The sequence below is a fragment of the Micromys minutus genome (assembly GCF_963924665.1).
Source record: "Micromys minutus genome assembly, chromosome: 3".
In the NCBI taxonomy this organism is placed as follows: domain Eukaryota; kingdom Metazoa; phylum Chordata; class Mammalia; order Rodentia; family Muridae; genus Micromys; species Micromys minutus.
The window spans coordinates 13,749,904-13,765,194 of NC_137972.1; the positions used below are offsets into that span (position 1 = coordinate 13,749,904).

The 15,291-nt window shown below is 40.2% G+C and overlaps 1 protein-coding gene across 1 annotated transcript in view; it reads left to right on the plus strand.

The window, feature by feature from the left end:
* The window catches only part of LRP6 (LDL receptor related protein 6), a 116,844-nt gene that overhangs the window by 56,270 nt on the left and 45,283 nt on the right, over positions 1 to 15,291 (plus strand). Inside the window, exons 4-7 of the mRNA XM_080914775.1 lie at positions 1,000 to 1,196; positions 3,110 to 3,241; positions 5,795 to 6,191; positions 7,066 to 7,237. Coding sequence (XP_080770901.1) covers positions 1,000 to 1,196; positions 3,110 to 3,241; positions 5,795 to 6,191; positions 7,066 to 7,237 — 898 coding nt within the window. The remainder of the gene's footprint in view (positions 1 to 999; positions 1,197 to 3,109; positions 3,242 to 5,794; positions 6,192 to 7,065; positions 7,238 to 15,291) is intronic.

Sequence of the window (15,291 nt, forward strand, 5' to 3'; positions counted from 1 at the left end):
AATGAAACCTGCCTTGCTCTCATGACTGCAGGTCATATGTGTGACAGACACTGATTTCACTTTCATAGCCACTGTCCTTGACCTTGGCTTTCAAATGGATGCCAGAGACCTTGAAATCACAGTGAACCTAAAGTCCAGTCTCCTAACATTTGATACTTTGTTCTTTTCAGTAGCTATGCCTAGGTGTTTGCTCTTCTCTTCCTCCTCTAGGCTGGGTACTTGAAAATATGGGTTTATGAAAATATCAAAGCATTTATTATTTTAAATGTTTGACTAAATTCATGATTTATTCATGGTGTCTAGAACACTTGCTAATTACACAACTCTGACACTTGGCAAAGTGCTGTGGTTTTTACAGTGTGTTTTGTTTGTGAAATTCTAGTTCTGTATTATGAACATACTGTGCCAATTCAGGACTTTGTTTAGTTGCTGGAACTGAGAGTTTTAATGGTAACACAATAAAAACAAACAAACTAGCTTTGATTTTGTGTGTGTCATTTCTGTAATCATTTTCTGGGGCTAGACTGAGGCCTGTCGTTAAGCATCATGTCTGTATTTTCAGTTGGAATTATTAAAATCATAAGATTGACGAGGCTCAGACTCTGTTCTTGAGCATTAGGGTGGTGACAGACCTTGCTGCCCTAAGTTGACTTCTTAGTGCCTGTTGTTCCTGGGATTTCTTCATTGCTAATTTTCCCTGACGATATTAATTACATGGAAGAGTAGAAGAGTCTGAAGGTAGTTATTGAGAAGGGACAGTGACAGCAAAGATTTGGGCTTCTGTGTCATGTGACTTAGTTTGCCTACTTCCAAGGCAGAGACCTTGGGGTGGTTTTTTTGACAATTTAAAAATATATTTGAATTTCCCGCTCGAATTTTTTTTTTTGGCAGATAAATTTAACCTACATGTATTTTCCTCTTAGTGTGCTTATGTCTTGATGTGAACTCTTTTCAGTATTGAAAAATTTTGAAGTGTGAGTTTTCTTTCTGTGTTAACAGACAGGCAGTGGTTAAAGGTTCCCTTCCACATCCTTTTGCCTTGACGTTATTTGAGGACACATTGTACTGGACTGACTGGAACACACACTCTATTTTGGCTTGCAACAAGTATACTGGCGAGCGTCTGCGTGAAATTCATTCTAACATCTTCTCTCCCATGGATATACATGCTTTCAGCCAACAGAGGCAGCCAAATGGTAAGTGATCCGGATTTTTAAATTCCAGGTTGGAACAGCTTCGTAAGCACTCTGGTGTCTGGCTTTAGTGAGGCACAGGAGGAGGAATGGCATATCCATGGCGGTGGGAGGGAGGAATAACAGGAGAAGCATGCACATAGAGTTCAGGGTAGACGCCGTCTAAACCTGTGGCCTAAGACCCTTCCCCATGTAACGTTCGGGGGCGATGGAAGTGGGGAGCAGAGTGAATGACAATTGAGACAGCTCATCTGCTAACTTTAGACAGATGCATTTCTTGTTCATATTATTTTCTTATGCTTGGATATGTTCATGTGTGCTCAAAAAAATACCGACTCACTAGGAAACCTCTGTTGACCTCACTTGTGAATTCAGCACTGCGTGTGCGGGGTAAACTGCCTGCTTGGACATTTGCATGTTTTCCTCCCTGTGCTTTCCTGTAGTTTTCTTTCCAGCTTTCTTCTGGTTTTGGTTACAACTTTTCAAAGACTCGGGCCTATGTCTGCTGACAATGACCCCTTGTAGGAGAGGAATGGATTTGGGTTTTAAAAGGAATATGAGAATGTGAAATGTTTGGCACTTGTGTGTAAATAAGTGTCTGGCATGTGTCTGAGTTTATTTCAAATAGTTTTTATAGCCAGAAAGGAAAAGTGCTTGTATTCCGAGTTGTTTGGTATGAGCTCTTTCCATTTAGAGGGGGAGATAATCAAATATTGTGTGTTAGATTCAATGACTGTGAGCCCATAAAAGCATTTTCAAATAGATGTGTTAATCTACGTAAAAATAAATATTTATTTAGTTTGTTGTGAACTTTGTATTCACATGACTAGTCATCAAAAAGTCTCAGAACCCTATTTTAAACATAACAGTTGATCCTTTGTTTCACTAGTTTGAGAATTTAGTTATTTTCGATGTTCTGTTTTACGTTCTTGTCTTATGTTGCTCTCCATATTATATTGTCTTTTCCATAAATATTATGTGAATATATCAATTTCCGCGGTGTTCACAAACTTCACTGTTTTTTTTTCTGTCTCTTGTTCTTTCTTGCTTTATTTTTCATTTTATTTTGTAGTACTAGAGGCTGGCCCTAGGCCTTGTACATTCTAGACAACTACCCGAGCCACTAAGCTACAGCTCAGCCTTTAAAAAAAATTTAAACTAAAAACAGGATCCTGTTAGCTCACGCTGGCCCCCATCTTATTGTACCTGAGACAGACTTTGGGCTCCAGTCCTCAGTATGAGAATTCCGGGTGTGCACTATCATGCCTGTGTTTCCCTTCCCCTCGAGTGCACTAAACTTACCTATTTCCTCTCACCACCCCAAGGCATGGCTTTCCAATATCCTGACTGCATTTCTTGGATTTCATATTCTCTGCTACAGCCTGTTCCTACTACTAGTTCAACCTTAGCTCTGTTTAATGGTGTTCTTCTTACTGCTCCACCCACCCCAGTGCCTGGTCTCTAAGCTTTTATTTTTAAGACTTTTTACCACACCAAAAATGTTCAGAATGTCCCCTCCTGTCTTTAAGATGCTTGCTAGACCCATGCATTTTTAAAGCCAAGATTTCCTCTTTGATTTTAGTAGATAATATGCAATATAGTATTTAGCATTCGTGTCTTCTTCCCATTTTCATAGTTTATTATTTTGGCTTACTAATAAGTTTATAAACTCCACTAGGGCAAGGGCCTAGTGCTTTTCTTCTTGTTACTCCTCTTTGGATAGAAAAATACTAAGTAAGTTCACTAATTAATACCTTTCCTTACAGATGGTTGGTAGTCAAACACCTGGATGGAATTTGGTAGTAATTTTGGTTTATCACGGTTGCTCATGTTATGGTTGTTAACCTTTGTGTATCTAGAGTGAGTGAGGTCATCCCTAATCATTGATATTAATCAGTGTGATTTATCTTTGACAGCTACAAATCCATGTGGAATTGATAATGGTGGTTGTTCCCATTTGTGTTTGATGTCTCCAGTCAAGCCTTTTTATCAGTGTGCTTGTCCAACTGGGGTCAAGCTTCTCGAGAATGGAAAAACCTGCAAAGATGGTAAGATGGTTACTACCCAAGTGTGTGTGGGGCGGAACTGTGAGAGCAGCTGGATTCTCTATGAACAGTTTTATATTTCCTTTGGAAGCTCTGAAGTTGGCAGTACTTTGGTAGGCTACACACTCAGATGGCTAGTAGGAGAGATGGCTTATGTTTTTTTTATGTTATCTAATTTATTTGGTATTTAAGAAACATTGTTTCTTAAATACTGTTCAAATATTTAATTTTAAAATACTAATTCATATTAAATACACATTCAGTACTAATTAAATATTTAAATACTATTTCTCAGTTAAGTCTTGTGAGAAGAGAGTACTATGTCTCATACAGCCTGTACCACTTGTAGATAAGAAGCTGGAGGACAGTGAGTCATTAGCCTGTAGTACATGAAGAATAAAGTGAGATACATGAGGTTTTTAGTAAGTGATTAAAAGGTATTTTGACTGCTCATTAATGTCAAGTACATTAAAAATTCCTCACTGTACTATTAAAGTAACTTTTATGTTTTTACCTTAACCAGTCCACTTCGCCTCTACTCCTCACTCTTAATTCGCTATGATCAGAGGCAGTTGGACAACACTGGCCCTTCTTTCTCTTATTGAGGGTGTTACTCACTCTTACCCCTATGGTCACCATTTTCCGGCAACTAGCAAAAACTGGTAGGAAAGCTGTTACATGTGCAGTGGCTGCTTCATTTACCTCTGAAAAGAGAAGCCTTCGTTCCAGAGCTTGTGAGAGAGAGAGTTCCTGGATGGAATTGAGACAACTTAGTGGGTGTTTATTAGGAGTTGGCGTTGATAAATTATTCTCATAGTCAAAGGTGAAGCCGGCTGACTCTTGTCAGATGGTTTCCATGGCAAATAGTGATTTGGTTTCAATTTAAACAGAAGGGTTTTTGTAACATTGCTTTTCTGTTTGGAAATGTACCTTGACTTTGAAAACGAGGCTTTATTTCAACAATGGAAGTTTATCTTCCCTCTCACACCGTTGGCCAGTTTTGAGTTTCAGATGCACAGTTGGCATCTAGTAGCCTTAAGTTACCTATATTGTTTTGATCGTGTTGCTCAGATTAGTAGTTCTGTGAATTGTTTGCAAAGTTGAACTGACTTTTGGCAGTTAGCAGGGGCATGGAGCAGTGCAGAGTGATTCCTGCTCTGCCTGTGGTTACAGAGGGTGGTGCTTCCTGCAGGTTAGCACTGCGGTACAGTCAGCATGCAGGTCAACAGCGTGGAACCAGCGTGGACCGAAGCTCCTCCCTCCGCTTTGTGCGTTTGCAGTTATGACTCCAAATTCAATTTAACTCATATGCCATCACTTTTTAGACACATATTTAGCTGGGACTTTTTTTACCTTGCTCATTCCATTGATGGTTTATATATTGTTTTTTATTAGCCTCTTAGATGATTATTTTGCTGGTGGTTTACTTGAATATTAAAAATAACAAAAAGATTGAGTTTAATATCCTAATTTTTAATTGTTTTCATTGGATCCTAATCCATGTTAAATATTTCAGAAAAATGGTTTATAACTCAGTCTTTATTTTTATTGATAAATTAGCTGGTGTTTATTTAATACTTAGAACCTTCCTGAATGTTAAATTTGTTTATCTTTAATTTTTGCAGCAACCTTTACACATTTAGCAGAGTCTAGGCTTAAATTGGCTGTTTGTCTCAGTTTGTATCCCTACTTGAACCACATTTTATTGGCTCTTAACCACTCATGTGCTTCTTAGAGTCTTCTCTCCAGTATATAGCTCTGTATTTCTTTAAGACAGTGCCATGAGAAAGAACTTATATGCTGTAACAATCTTTTATTTCAATATTCAGTTTTAAACATTTCTAGTTCTAGATTTTTTTATCATTGTTCATGTGCATGTGTACATGTATGAACATGTTTTGTACACACATGTTCATATGTATGGGTGTACATGAAGGCCAGAGAACTTACATGTGTTGCTTCCCAAGTGTCATTCACCTCTTTTATTTTATCTGTTTATTTGTTGAGGAAGAACTGTGGCACAGAATTCGTCAGCTAGGTTCGCCTGGGTGGCCATGATATCAGGAATCTGCCTGTCTGTACCTTTCTGCTAGGATAGCCAGTGTATCGGCACCATGACTGCCGTTGTGTGTGGGTTGAGGGGATCACGCTTGGGTCTTCGTGTTTATAAGGCAAACATGCTGTTTCCCAGCCTTTTTTTTAGACCCTTTAAAGGCTGCATCTTGAATAAAGGGTCTGTATTTTGTGATTTCTTTTCTCCATTTATACTTAGTTACTCAGTTTAAAGTGACTACCGATTGCTCTACATGCCCTTATTATCCAGGGGCTATTAGTAAATGACAAGTGTGGATCCAGCTTGATTTGGAGAGGTTAACTATCATGGCGCCTGCGCTGACTTTTCTGTTTCACAGTCAGTTTTTAGTTCTACTCTAAAGAGAGCTGGTGTTCTTTTAAACTCAGTTAATTTCTATTCCTGAGGACATCTGCATTCTTCTATAGAGTGGTTAAATTTTGCCTGTGGCTTTCAAATGATTGGTTGAGCTTTCTTTGTTTTAGGTGCCACTGAACTGTTGCTGTTAGCACGAAGAACGGACTTGAGGCGCATTTCTTTGGATACACCGGATTTTACCGACATTGTCCTGCAATTAGAAGACATCCGGCATGCCATTGCGATAGACTATGATCCCGTAGAAGGCTACATCTACTGGACGGATGACGAAGTGCGGGCTATCCGTCGTTCCTTCATCAATGGATCTGGCAGTCAGTTTGTGGTCACGGCTCAGATTGCCCATCCTGATGGTATTGCTGTTGACTGGGTTGCAAGAAACCTGTACTGGACAGACACTGGCATCGACCGGATAGAAGTGACAAGGCTCAATGGGACCATGAGGAAGATCCTGATTTCAGAAGACTTAGAGGAGCCCCGGGCTATTGTGTTAGATCCCATGGTTGGGTAAGAAGTGCTGACTGGCATTAGTAATCTCTCTTCTACAAGTACCTAGAGGCAGAAGGTCAGGTGACAAGAACTATTGGAGTTTATTGTTCCTTAGTAAACAATTTGCATCAGCTTTAGAATGTAGTAATTGAATATGGTGTCGAAAAATTGCCACTTCTTAAAAAGCTTCTTGACTATCTTAATTTATTGCTGAGTTAGGGTAGACTTGCTGATCTGGGTGCGGTTTGTAGGTTTTGCTCATATTGTATCTTGGTCATGAAAAATGTGGAAAGAAACTATTTTCAAAACTCTCCTCCTTATCTCCAGCAGACTTAACCTTATCCTATTCTGTTGTTACTGTGAGAATTACCTACCTTACTTTATAGTTCTTGGGAATGACTCACTTTGCAAAACCTTGGGAATAGCCTTATTTTACTTTTCTGTGTGGCTTATTTTAGGGCTGATACAGTGACAGATGTCATGCCTCAGTATACACCAGTGCCTTAGAGCCCCTTAAACATCCAGGAGCCTCAGGTATTACTTAGTACCGCAGGGAGTGTTAGTTATTTGGGGAATCAGTTTGTCACCTGACTATTTATACTAGGTAACTCTGTACTGGAGATGATAAGCCATCCAGCAAAGTGGCACACCATGGGAAGAAATGTAGTAGAAAAAAATATGTGTAGTAAGGGAGGCTGATGAGACTCCATTGGGAGACATTTTTCATCAACCTTAGAGAGCAATTTTGATCTGAGTGTGCTTATATACTTCTGTGATAAACGTTAGACATTTTCTCAATGAAGCTTAAGTCCTGTTACTTTTCTTCCCTCCATGTGTGGAGTGGGCTTCACTTTTGTTATCTGCCTTCAGCTCATTTTTTATGTCTTTATAGGTACATGTATTGGACAGACTGGGGAGAAATCCCAAAAATCGAGCGAGCTGCTCTGGATGGATCTGACCGAGTAGTTCTTGTTAACACGTCCCTTGGTTGGCCAAATGGCTTAGCCCTGGATTATGATGAAGGCACAATATACTGGGGAGATGCCAAAACAGACAAAATTGAGGTTTGTTTGTTTCTTTTTAAAAATATTTAAAATCAGCTTTATAATGGTTTCTGGGCCAATATTAGTTTGGTTCACATAGCCTCCGAACAGCTGTCTGGGATTCCAGGTTATCATTTCCAGAAATCTTCCTCAGTGTTCACAGATCTCAGGACAGTGAGTTGTCTTCTACCTAATCCTCTGGTTTCTGAGTTGCGTTGGTTCAGGAAATGTGGATTCTGTTGTTTCTGCTCTTAATTGTATATGATTAACTTTGTTTTGGGTGAAGCTCCTGCCTGAATTTTTACAGCCAGTTTTTTTGCAAACCAAAATTATATAAGATCCATACAAGAAAACCTGATAGTCCTAAGTCAGGAAAACAAAGTGCATGCGTGTGCATGCATGTGTGCGTGACTGCAACATTTTTTTTGTCTTTGTTTTTGGTGTTGGGTTTGGTGGTGGGATATATAAAGTATTCAGTTGGTTACATGAAAACAAAACATTTATTTATGTGAACACGGTTCCACTGTATAGACTAAGCGAGTTCAGACCCATGAGTCTTCTTTGTTAGTTTTCCAAGTGCTGGGATTTTAGGCATGTGCCACCACACCACATGGAAAACAAGTTTTAGACTGATGTGTAGACTATATGAGAGAAATAGCCAAACCCCGGGACAAGATGTTTACCAACTGATAGAATTAAGTTTTCGGGGAAGAGAATTACAGTGAAAATAACCAGTAGTAAATATTTTATTATAATGTTTTGTAAGTACATTAGGCTGTCCTTTTGGGGATGCATGGCTTTTCGTGTAAGGAATGACGTTGAAGAAAACTCTTAAGACAGCCTCTGCACCTACCTTATGGATACACAATTTGAACTATGGAGCTATTCAGAGGAATGCCGGGGACACCCAGGGAATAATGAATTAAAGGGCCTTCCTTCCAGAGTGGAAACTTGGAACTGAAGGAACACGTTAATACTACACCAGTCCCAAATATTGGAAATTGCGTTCCCCCAACAGCTGGTTTCTGTTAACAAAGTTTTGTATGGCCTAACTGTGTAACATTCCTTCCTGTTATTAGAGTTTCAGTGCACCATCCCCCATCCTAGTCTACCTTAGGATTTGGATCTTTGACAGCTGGAGGGAGTGCTAACGTGGCAGAGGTGATAGGGTGATGTTTTAGAAAGGCTGATAGCTTTGTTTGCTTATGAGTGTATATATCACGCATAAAGCCAGCACCCTAGCCTCTTACAGTGTGTTCTGGGGACCAGGTGTGGACCCCACATAAGCATATAGGAAACAGTTCAGAGCTTATGTATCCTAGAAGAAGTGTCTATCCGTTTATTTATTTTATGTGTATGAGTGCTCTATCTGCATGTATATCACATGTCAGGTAGGGCATCAGAATTCATTATAGAGTGTTGTAAGCTGTCATGTGCTTGCTGGGAATTGAACTCAGGAGCTCTGGAAGAGCAGCCAATGTTCCTAACCTCTGAATCATCTCTCCAGTACCCTTGAAATTCTACACAAGGGAGAAATGCTTACTTTATTATGATCTAGAGATGTTAAAAATTTCAGTATTTGGTTTTGTTGTTGGTTTATTGTGAGCAGTTAATTGACTTGAAAAGAAAGGCATTGGGGGCTGGAGAGATGGCTAAGCGGTTCAGAGCACTGACTGCTCTTCCAGAAGTTCTTGAGTTCAATTCCCAGCAACCACATGGTGGCTCACAACCATCTGTAATGGGATTCCTCTTCTAATGTGTCTGAAGACAGTGATAGTGTACCCACACACATTAAATAAATAAATCTTAAAAAATAAAAAAAGAAAAGAAAAGAAAAGGCATTGCTTCTTGCTACTTAGATGTGTTCCCTTTCCCATTTCCAGGTGTGTTATTTTCGACACATAACTTTAGTCAAACATAAAAGTAGTTGAGGGGGATTCAGATAGGGAAATGAGAATTTATTCATAAAATGAGTACATAGTAATTGGTTAAATAAAACTTATTATGTATACAATGGTATTGTTTGTCCCCTCTCCCCTTCCTTCCCTGTGCTATTATCTGTCCCTTGCTTAGCATGTACAGAACTTTGGGTTCTAGCACACAGCTGTAGTTATGTAATCCCTCAGACATATCTAGAACACAATAGTTACTCCTAGTTTTTTCTTCCAATTATTCTTTTATTCACTTTACATCCTGATCACAGTCCTCCCTATTTCTATACCCAGTGCCACCCTCATAAATCCCTTTTCCCATTGCTCCTGGGTACTCCCCTTGGTATGACACTCCACACTGGGACATCTCATCTCAGCAGAATTAGGCACATCCCCTCTCCCTGAGGCCCAGCCAGGCAGTCCAGGTAGGAGGAAGAGGATAGGGCAGGGAAGAGAGGCTCAGACAGCCCCCACTCCATGAGTAGGGGCTCTAGGTCCAGCTCCTGCATGCTCCCTGGTTGGTGGCATAGACTCTGTGAGTCCCCATGGGCTCAGGTCATTTGACTCTGTAGGCCTTGTGGTGTCCTTGTTCCCTCTGGCTTTCTCACTTCTATTCCCCAGTCTTCCACAAGATACCCGGAGCTCTGCCTCAACGCTTAAAATTATCTTCTACAAATAGAGGCAGAGCATGGGACGGTATCAATAATGTCACATTTTTAGCAATGGCACTCTGCTTCTACCATATAAAGATGTGTAGGCTTTCATCCTCTGCTCCATGAAGCCTCTCAGGAGACAGTTATGCTAGTTCCTGAATGCAAGCATAGTGGAGTATCATGAATAGTGTTGGATTGTTTCTCTCATATGGGGTGGGTCTCAAATTGAGGCGAAGTTTCTCCTATTTATCTCCACTGCCTTCTTCCCCTGACCTTTTTCTTTCTTGCTCCCTTTTTCTTCTTCCCTTCCTCACTCCCTCCCTCCTCTTTCTCTCTCTGTGTTCATCCGTTTGTTCGTCCATCTGTCTGTCCGTGATCTGTCTGTGTTGCCCAGGGTCTGTTGTCCTTTGCTGCAGTGATTGCCCTGCCTTTGCCTCAGAGGGTTGGGGCTAAAGTGTATCTATCTATACCTTGCTTGGTTTCTCTGACCTAGTGTGGAGGATAAGATCCTTCCAGCCCGGTTGTCTAAGAGAGCTTCCCAGCTGTGTCGTGTTTAGGAGTAGGAGCCGCTTATTCCTGGGGCTATAAGGGAATACCAGGCTATGGGAGCCCTGTCTGCTTTTGAAGACTTAGAGTTTATTTTGGATAAAATATTTATAGTACACTTGAAGAGAAAAATCGTTATCTGTGAAATTATTCTGTGGCACAACAATCTTCTGTGTTTAGAGTGAGGATGGAGAGGAGGTCAGAGCACTTGTCCGCACTGGCCTCTGCTCCTCCAGGGGGTGGGTGCTCGGATCTGTTTCTCCACTGTCTGGAGAACTGACGGGTGATGTAGTGTTGAGTAAGGATTCAGAGAACCAAGGGGGAAGAGCAGGGAGCCCTGGTTTCCGGACCAGACTCTTACAGAGCTGTGGAAAGGTGGGTTTTTCTGACACTGCTAAATAAATATCTGCAGATGGAGGCAGGACACCAATGATGTTAATGATGTCACTTAAAAACACTGTGGCGCCATGCTCCTATATAAAGAGGTGTAGGTGAGGACAGTCTGCTTCCTCAGCTCGGCCGCAGTGGGTGGTGCTTAGAGGAGCAAGCTAGTGCTTGTCCGGCTGCTTCTGCAGAGCATGGGAATGCCCCCGTCTTGGTGTGGGAAGACTTCCGTAGCGTTCACACTTTGTTCCTGAGCCTCCCAGTCCTAACTGTAGTGTTTACAGCTTCTTGGAGTTGCAGAAAGAAGTTTCAATTTTCTGGGAAGGGAAAATGTCAAAATCCTTTATTTCTGTTTTATATGATGGTATAGTTACTGGAAAACCGTTGTCATTTTGACAACAGTCACATCTTCTGGGTCAGCCCCAAACATGGTTGGCATCTTGTACCTGCAGTTCTGCTTCCTAAGAGCAGACTCGTGTCACTGAATAGGTGTTTTAGAGCAAGGAGTTGCTGTGATGGAAACTTAAAGCACCGTTAGCTTGGTTGTTTGTCTTGTTTTGTTTGTAGTCTTTGAGGATGGCTGTCTACATTGCCTGCACTGGCCTCAATGTCACCTTCCTCCTTGGTCTCTCAAGTGTTGGGAGACTGTAAGAGTGTATCACTCTGTCCAGTTAGGTTTTGTTTTCTTGACGATGCTTTCTTATTGTACATGCATCTAACGAATTAGGAAATAGTTATTCTTTTATCAAAATAACATCACCATAACTACATTCTTCAGTTTGTTTTTGTAGTGCTTTTTGTTCGCCCCTCACCTGTTGCTGAGCTTTTCCTGATAGTGTAGTGACACTCGGTGGTTACTGCTAAAAAAGATTTTTGTCTTGAACATGTGTAAATTGTTTTGAAATCTCTTATTGTAAGTTTCTTTACTTTAATAATACAGTATCTATAGGTTTTGTGGTCCAGATCTGATTCAACCTGAAAAACACTGAGGACCTTTTGTTTGTTTTAGTTTGTTTGAGGAAGAGAGACAGATTATTAGAACCTTTCAGTATCAAGCATTTTTGAATAAAGAGGTATTGTTGTCTGTGTTGTGTTGAAAACTTGGCAGTTGGTGAATGTTCTGTTTCATATTCTGAACCTGCAGTTGCTGGGCTGCATTTTCTTCTGATGACAACTTCCTCTGCTTGATCAATACCCTAATAAGGAAATTTCTTTCCCAAGTGTTCAGATTTCTTCTAAAAGAATTTCTTTGTCTCATATTTTTAGCCTATATAATGTGAAAGTCTGTCAGAAACCCATAGGTCTGTCTATGCTGTGTTTCGTTGGTGCTGGTTTCTAAGATTAAGAAGTTATAACATACAGTTACACTTGGTTAAGATAAAACTATTGATTTTATATGCCAATGCCAATGAACACTTTCTTTTGAATCCTCTCTAGTTTATAACATTCATTGTGTAGTGTTCCTTAAAATTGATTATTCTTTTAGTTTGAGAAATCTTCAAGATGCTGTATTTAAGTTTCTGAATCTTTCCCCATTTGTACTTCCTTACCACACCGTGTACATATTTCTGAATTTACATTTTCTTCTGTATCTTCCTGACATTTATCACAGAAGACAGACTGATAAAACTCTGTCACTGAATTCTTAAGCATGGCTTACTTTATGTCTTTCAGGGGTACGCTGGGGTTTATGATAACTTTGTGAACTCCTATTGAAAGTTTGCTCTCATAATATAGCTGTAGAAACATTTAATGTGTTATAACCTACAGAGAAGCCAGAGCAGTTCATGAGCACATGTGTGCTGCTGCCTCATTAGACTCTCATAGCGCTCAAGTATGTGCAAAGGGAGCCTCGCTGATAGAGGCTGTCACGCTCTTTAGACCGCCACAGCAAACCCTATAAAATTTCAGAACAGTCTGAAATGCATGCTGGTACTTAGCATTTTAGTAGCCTAGTTCCGAACTTGTTTGTTCTTGAGCCATTTTAAAAAAATTACTGCCATTTTGGTTTTATATCTTGTGTTTAATATAAAACCACTTAATATGGACAGTGCTATTTTTAGCTTCAGTCCTAGTCTTTTTAAAGTACTTTATTCCTGGGCTGTGAGCATAGCTCAGTGCTATATTACTTGTCTAGTGTGTACAAGGCCGCCCTGAGCCACTGGGCACCCACCTAAGATTATTTCTACAGGCTTTGAGTTCAGGGGAAAAGGTTTTAATATCTTCGCTTCTTGACAGGAAGGGATCTGTGTCTTATGTTTATGTTAGTGTTAAGTAGTGAGGAGTGGTAGTATCCATTTTTTAACAGCATTTTACAATACAGGGCCCTTACCTTCACTTTTTATTTTATATTTGAGTGAGTGACCTTAGACAATTTACATAATCTTTAGTGTTTATATTTGGCCAGTAAGACCACTTGAACTAAAGAATGTTTAAGGTTCTTTTTAGCTGGAGCAATTTCTGATGTTTATTCCTAACTGTCTCTTAGGTTAAGAAAGGGTAATTTACTTTTTTTTGGGAGAATTACTAAAAGGAATTGCAGATGGCATGTTTTTTTTTTTTTTGTTTGTTTGTTTTATTTTTATTTGCTTCACGGTTAATCAGTATTAATGTAAAGTAATGTGTTGGGAGCTGCAGCTCTTCGGTAACTCAGTTTCTCTGAAAAGGTCCTTTTCTGCTAGGCTGCCTGACTTCTCGTGGAGAGGAATGACCAGATATTAATTCACACCAGGTAGCAGACTAGCGACACTGAGGCCTTGATTTCTTCAAGTCCAGCTTGGTGCGCCTGTGAGCTTATTTTGGCTGAGGGGTTATGTATGGGAGAATGGGTAATTTTTTTTTAATTAGTTTTTTTTTTTTAACTTACATTTCAAATGTTATCTTCTTTCCTGGTTTCCCCTCCGAACTCCCCTATAGGCAACACCACCAAAGATGAGTCACCCTCTCAGTGATTACTAACTTTTTATAAATTCTTGGGGAGGGGGATCCTCATGTCCCCCACTTCCCTGAGTGCCTCATGAATCCTTTATCAGTTTTGTGGCGAGCATAGCCTCCAGCCTACCCCTTTCTGTAAGAGAATGTTAATGAGGATTGCCTAAGCGGCCATGTCTTCATGCCCAGAGCACTGTGTCAGCTCCTATGTGCAGTCTGTTCCGTTACTAACCTCCGTGATAGGTTTAATAAGTGTTCAGAGCTGTTGGTTGATGCTTGCCAAATACACTAATTCTTCTACACTAATGGCTTCCATGTAAAATACTATTTAGGGGCTGAAGATTGCTTTGGTTTTTTTTTTTTTTAGATGTAGGAACCTACTATAGATTTAAGAGGTCAATGATATTTTATTGTCTTTAGAAGGGTTGGAAAGGCCAGGTGGGTAAGTAATGGCAAAATTGGTAACTTCTTGAGGAGTTTGTTACACACTTGAGTAGTTAACAGCTGTAGAAGTTTTGACTTCTTACATCACCTTACAGGTATCAGCAGCTATTTAAAGACTTCATTTGTTCATTTGAGAGTTCTCTCCGATGGAAAAAACTCCCTAACTATTCAACTTTAAATATGATCTGTAATATAAAAATTTAGACCTGCAAAGAATGTATGTAATAATACAAGCTTACAGGGCTGAGGATGTGGCTCAAGGGTAAAGTACTTGCCTAGCATGTCCCTGGCCGAAGTCCCCAGGAATACATCACAACCACAAAAAAGTAATGCTGCTTTGTCATTTATTGTTAAACTGAGTTTTGGATGAACTCTGATCACTTGGCTTTGATCTTTAATGTCATTTCTGTATTCTAGCTTCTGTGTTACAGAGAATTAGGGGAAATCCTGTGCTATATCAGCTACTTTCCTATTGCACTGATAAAACACCAAGACCCAGGCAACTTACAGTAGGGTTTGTTGGGTCTTTCTTAGAGCTGCAGAAATATAAATAAGTCTGTCACTGTCTTGAGGAGCAGGCAGCAGGCAGGCATGGCACTGGAGCAGCTGAGCCAGCGCTCGGCTCAGTCCACAAACAGGAAGCAGAAAAGTAAGTGTGAACTGGCACACATATTTTGGAACCTTCGAGTCCACCCCCAGTGACATACTTCCATTAGCAAGGCCACATTTCCCGGTCCCCAAACAGCTTCCAACTGGGGACCAGGTATTCAGATGCCTATGGGGGACATCTCACTCAGACCACCACACATGCCTAAGAGTCCACTAGCTTACAGGTAGTAGGTAAATAGCTTCCTGGGCTTTTAGAGTTTTACTGCTTTTGAACAAGAGAAAGCTATTTTCAGATCTCATCAAATCAGTCATTTTTTTGTTTGTTTGTTTCTAAAAGAACATCCTTACACCAGAGATCTTGTTCCTTCTGTTCCAGTCTTTTCTTTCTGAAAGTTCAGGAATATTGGTGGTTCCCCCGCCCCCATTAGTCTTTTATTTGCCCAAGGAAAAGGATGGAGCACAAGTCTCTTACCCCAGCACAGTGCTTTTGTGCTGTTTGCTGCTGCTCAGTTTTAAACTGTTCATTCTGAACACTTTCAGTCTTGAAGTTTTCAAGAACTGTTGCTTTCACTGGGTT